This window comes from Cicer arietinum, chromosome 2 (genome assembly GCF_000331145.2).
Source record: "Cicer arietinum cultivar CDC Frontier isolate Library 1 chromosome 2, Cicar.CDCFrontier_v2.0, whole genome shotgun sequence".
Classification (NCBI taxonomy): domain Eukaryota; kingdom Viridiplantae; phylum Streptophyta; class Magnoliopsida; order Fabales; family Fabaceae; genus Cicer; species Cicer arietinum.
In genome coordinates this window covers 576,531-579,714 of record NC_021161.2, presented here as the reverse complement: position 1 = coordinate 579,714, position 3,184 = coordinate 576,531, and the positions used below count along the sequence as shown (strand labels likewise).

Here is a 3,184-nt window from a genome sequence, read left to right as displayed (position 1 = left end):
AAACCATATAATATGAAACTATGAATAAACATCACGAAAACGAGTCATTAAGAACACCACAAACAAACCTATGATAAAATCTTGGTTGATTATTCAGTAGCACAAAGCATCCCAGTTACATCCATTAAGTCCACAGAGTTTCTATCAAGGTCTCGAACTCCCGAGTTCCAAGACCATTGCACAATTTTATATTGATATATATATATATATATATATCAATTTTATTTTTACTAGTTTCATGGTAGAGCTGCTTTATATCCCCAAGAAAGGTGTTACCATTACCAAACATGCACATGATTAGCTTAGCAAGAAGAAATCCCCAGAAAACAAAATATTGGATTTTTAGATGAGTTGGACAACATGCAAAAGTGAATTACTAAAATCATTATCATACAAGATAAATAACAAAGTATGCATCGCTATAAAATTCAGTTACCTCATTCAACATCCTGTGCAACTCGTCCCTTGCCTCAACCACTCGGTCTCTATCATTGCTATCAACCACGAAAATGAGACCCTGGGTGTTCTGGAAGTAGTGCCTCCACAATGGGCGGATCTGCAGATAGAAACTAAAGTCATTCGAAAATAGCATAATCCCTTATATATTAAAAAATACCAAAAGACATCATAATGGAATACACAACATGGACAGTAAAAAAAAAAAGGCCAAAATACATCATAATGGAGTATACATAAGATTTTTGCTGAAAAGATATGTATTCAAACGCCAACCGAAATAAGAAAGGTCCACTATGTGAAGTCATAAATGAAACTATGTAGCAATACATACATCAACTTGATCGATTGATATGCATTAGAGAAAAATCATGCATAGCAAGAACACCTATATACGACAAGCCACCCTCCATCTCCCCCTTTTACTTTCCTCTTTTATATTCTTCATTCTTTCATTTGATAATTAATAGTGGAACAATCACATAACACACCACATGCAGGCACAAAAATCCCACATTATAAAGCTTTAATAGAGTGAGGACATGAAAGACTGTTTAACATTGTGAATCAAAGTTGTGCACAACTTCTACTAGCTCTCTGTCACTATGAACAAACAAGCATAAATAGAGACAAAAGAGCTGCTGTACCTTGTCCTGACCCCCGACATCCCACACAGTGAAGCTGATGTTCTTGTACTCCACGGTTTCAACATTGAACCCTGTAGATGAAAAAATTGACTCAATTATTTTATAGATTTACAGCCATAAGTGCATTAGGAGCATTAGGAAACACATTGTGTCGGCCACATTACTTAACTAACAAAACAAAAACTGCTTTCTCAAACCCAATTCAAAATGTCTATAAATTTCCATGGTTGTAAACAATATTACTACACAGGTGCCAGAAATGCAAACAAAAAACACAAAACTGCATAAAAAATTAATTGGTATCTGTGTTTAAAGGAAAGGGATCAATTGAAACTCGTGTAAGAATAGTAAGTAGATGACATATATGCAAAATCACATTAGTTCACTGTGATTTTGGCAAACCTGAATCCAACAAACTCACCATAATACCAATCATACACGAAAAAATAATAACAAAATATGCATTAAAGTAACTTTATTTAAACAAAAAGAAAAAAAAGAAAAAAAAAAAGAGTATTAAAAAAAGGGAAATTGAACTAACCAATGGTGGGGATGGTTGTGACGATTTCTCCAAGCTTGAGTTTATACAAGATGGTTGTCTTACCAGCAGCATCGAGACCAACCATCAAAATTCTCATTTCCTTCTTCGCAAATAACCTACTGAACAGCTTCGTGAATGTTAACCCCATCTTCAACAACACCAATCTCTGTTGATCCACACACCAAAATCACAGATCCACAATCCACAAATTCAATCAGATCCAAAACCAATTCAATAATTCAATAACAAAAATTAAATGAAAATCAACAATTCGAACTTAAAAACAAAAATAAAATCCTAATTTATTTTTCGATCGGTGCTTTTTGGATGTGGTCAAGTTGAGAAAGATCGGATGAAATGAAATTGGAATTTATTTGAATTTGAATTTAAATTTACCTCTTCTTCTTCTTCTCGATCTGTGAGGTTTTTCGAAGAGAAGAGAGCGAAACGCGATTTTTTGTTTAAGCGGAGAGTAAGAACGTTGTTTACGTTTGTAACGTTATTTAATTGTGAAAGGGGATGCTTGTTAAACGCATCGTATTGGGTTTGGCCACAAAACGACGTCGTTTTGAGTTTTTTTTTTTGAAGTTGTGATTGTGATCAATTATCAATCTATAAGTGTGTGGTTGGTTGTTCTTGTTCCACGAAGTTTTTTACACTATTTTTTATAATTACTAAATTTATTCACTTGCATGCCTTATTACTGAAATATTATTTATTAAGGAAAAAGGATTAGGTCTTCTAAAATTTAAAAATAAAAAATGTATTATTTCATTATCATATGGTATAGGTGTTAAATCTCTTATATAATTATAATCGTTCAAAATTCTAATAACAATTGATGTGTAAGTGAAAGTTGGTTGTATTATTAAAATAGTTATTCGTCTCCATTTTAAAATACGGTGATTTATATAGGTATAGTTCAACACCAACAACAAAACAAGAATAAAAAAATTAGTGTTTTATATTCTATATATATTTTCTTATTCTTGTGGAACTAATATCAATCAAGATATTTGTGCAAAAAAAAATATCAATCAAATTATTATCTTAGTCATAAGAATGTGAAGCACCTTAAACTTTTATTTAAATGTGAGATGTCGATTGATTGTCTCTTACAGAATGAATATTTTTCAAGCATAAGTCTATCATATATCACATAGAATACTTCTGCCCTCAAATAATTCCCCATCATCATATATATTGACATAAAGTGGATAAGGTTGTAAAGAAACATTATAGGTTGTATTTTCTTCATAAGAGTTGTGTCAAGATGATAATAATATGCAACATTAAAAAATAATGGTGCCACTTTATAATAAGATCAAGTTGATCAATCTCGCCCATAAGAGTTTTGGCATCTAGCTCAAAAATAATGTTATCTCTTTATAATAAGGTATTTTATCAACTATATAGTCAAATGAAAATCATGAACATCTTTAATCCTTTAACCCTTGCATATACTAACACTTCAAACCAAAAAGTTTGAGCTCTATATTGAGATCGAACTCATCACTAATGTATCATTGTTACGTTTAGA

At 31.6% G+C, this 3,184-nt stretch overlaps 1 protein-coding gene across 1 annotated transcript in view; it reads right to left on the bottom strand.

Annotated features, from left to right (window-relative positions):
• The window catches only part of LOC101493582 (ADP-ribosylation factor 1), a 3,496-nt gene extending 1,249 nt beyond the window's left edge, over positions 1 to 2,247 (bottom strand). Inside the window, exons 1-4 of the mRNA XM_004489200.4 lie at positions 2,041 to 2,247; positions 1,645 to 1,810; positions 1,104 to 1,174; positions 437 to 556 (exon numbers count right to left, since the gene is read on the bottom strand). Coding sequence (XP_004489257.1) covers positions 437 to 556; positions 1,104 to 1,174; positions 1,645 to 1,792 — 339 coding nt within the window. The 5' untranslated portion in view covers positions 1,793 to 1,810; positions 2,041 to 2,247. The remainder of the gene's footprint in view (positions 1 to 436; positions 557 to 1,103; positions 1,175 to 1,644; positions 1,811 to 2,040) is intronic.
• Between the last annotated feature and the right edge of the window lie 937 nt (positions 2,248 to 3,184).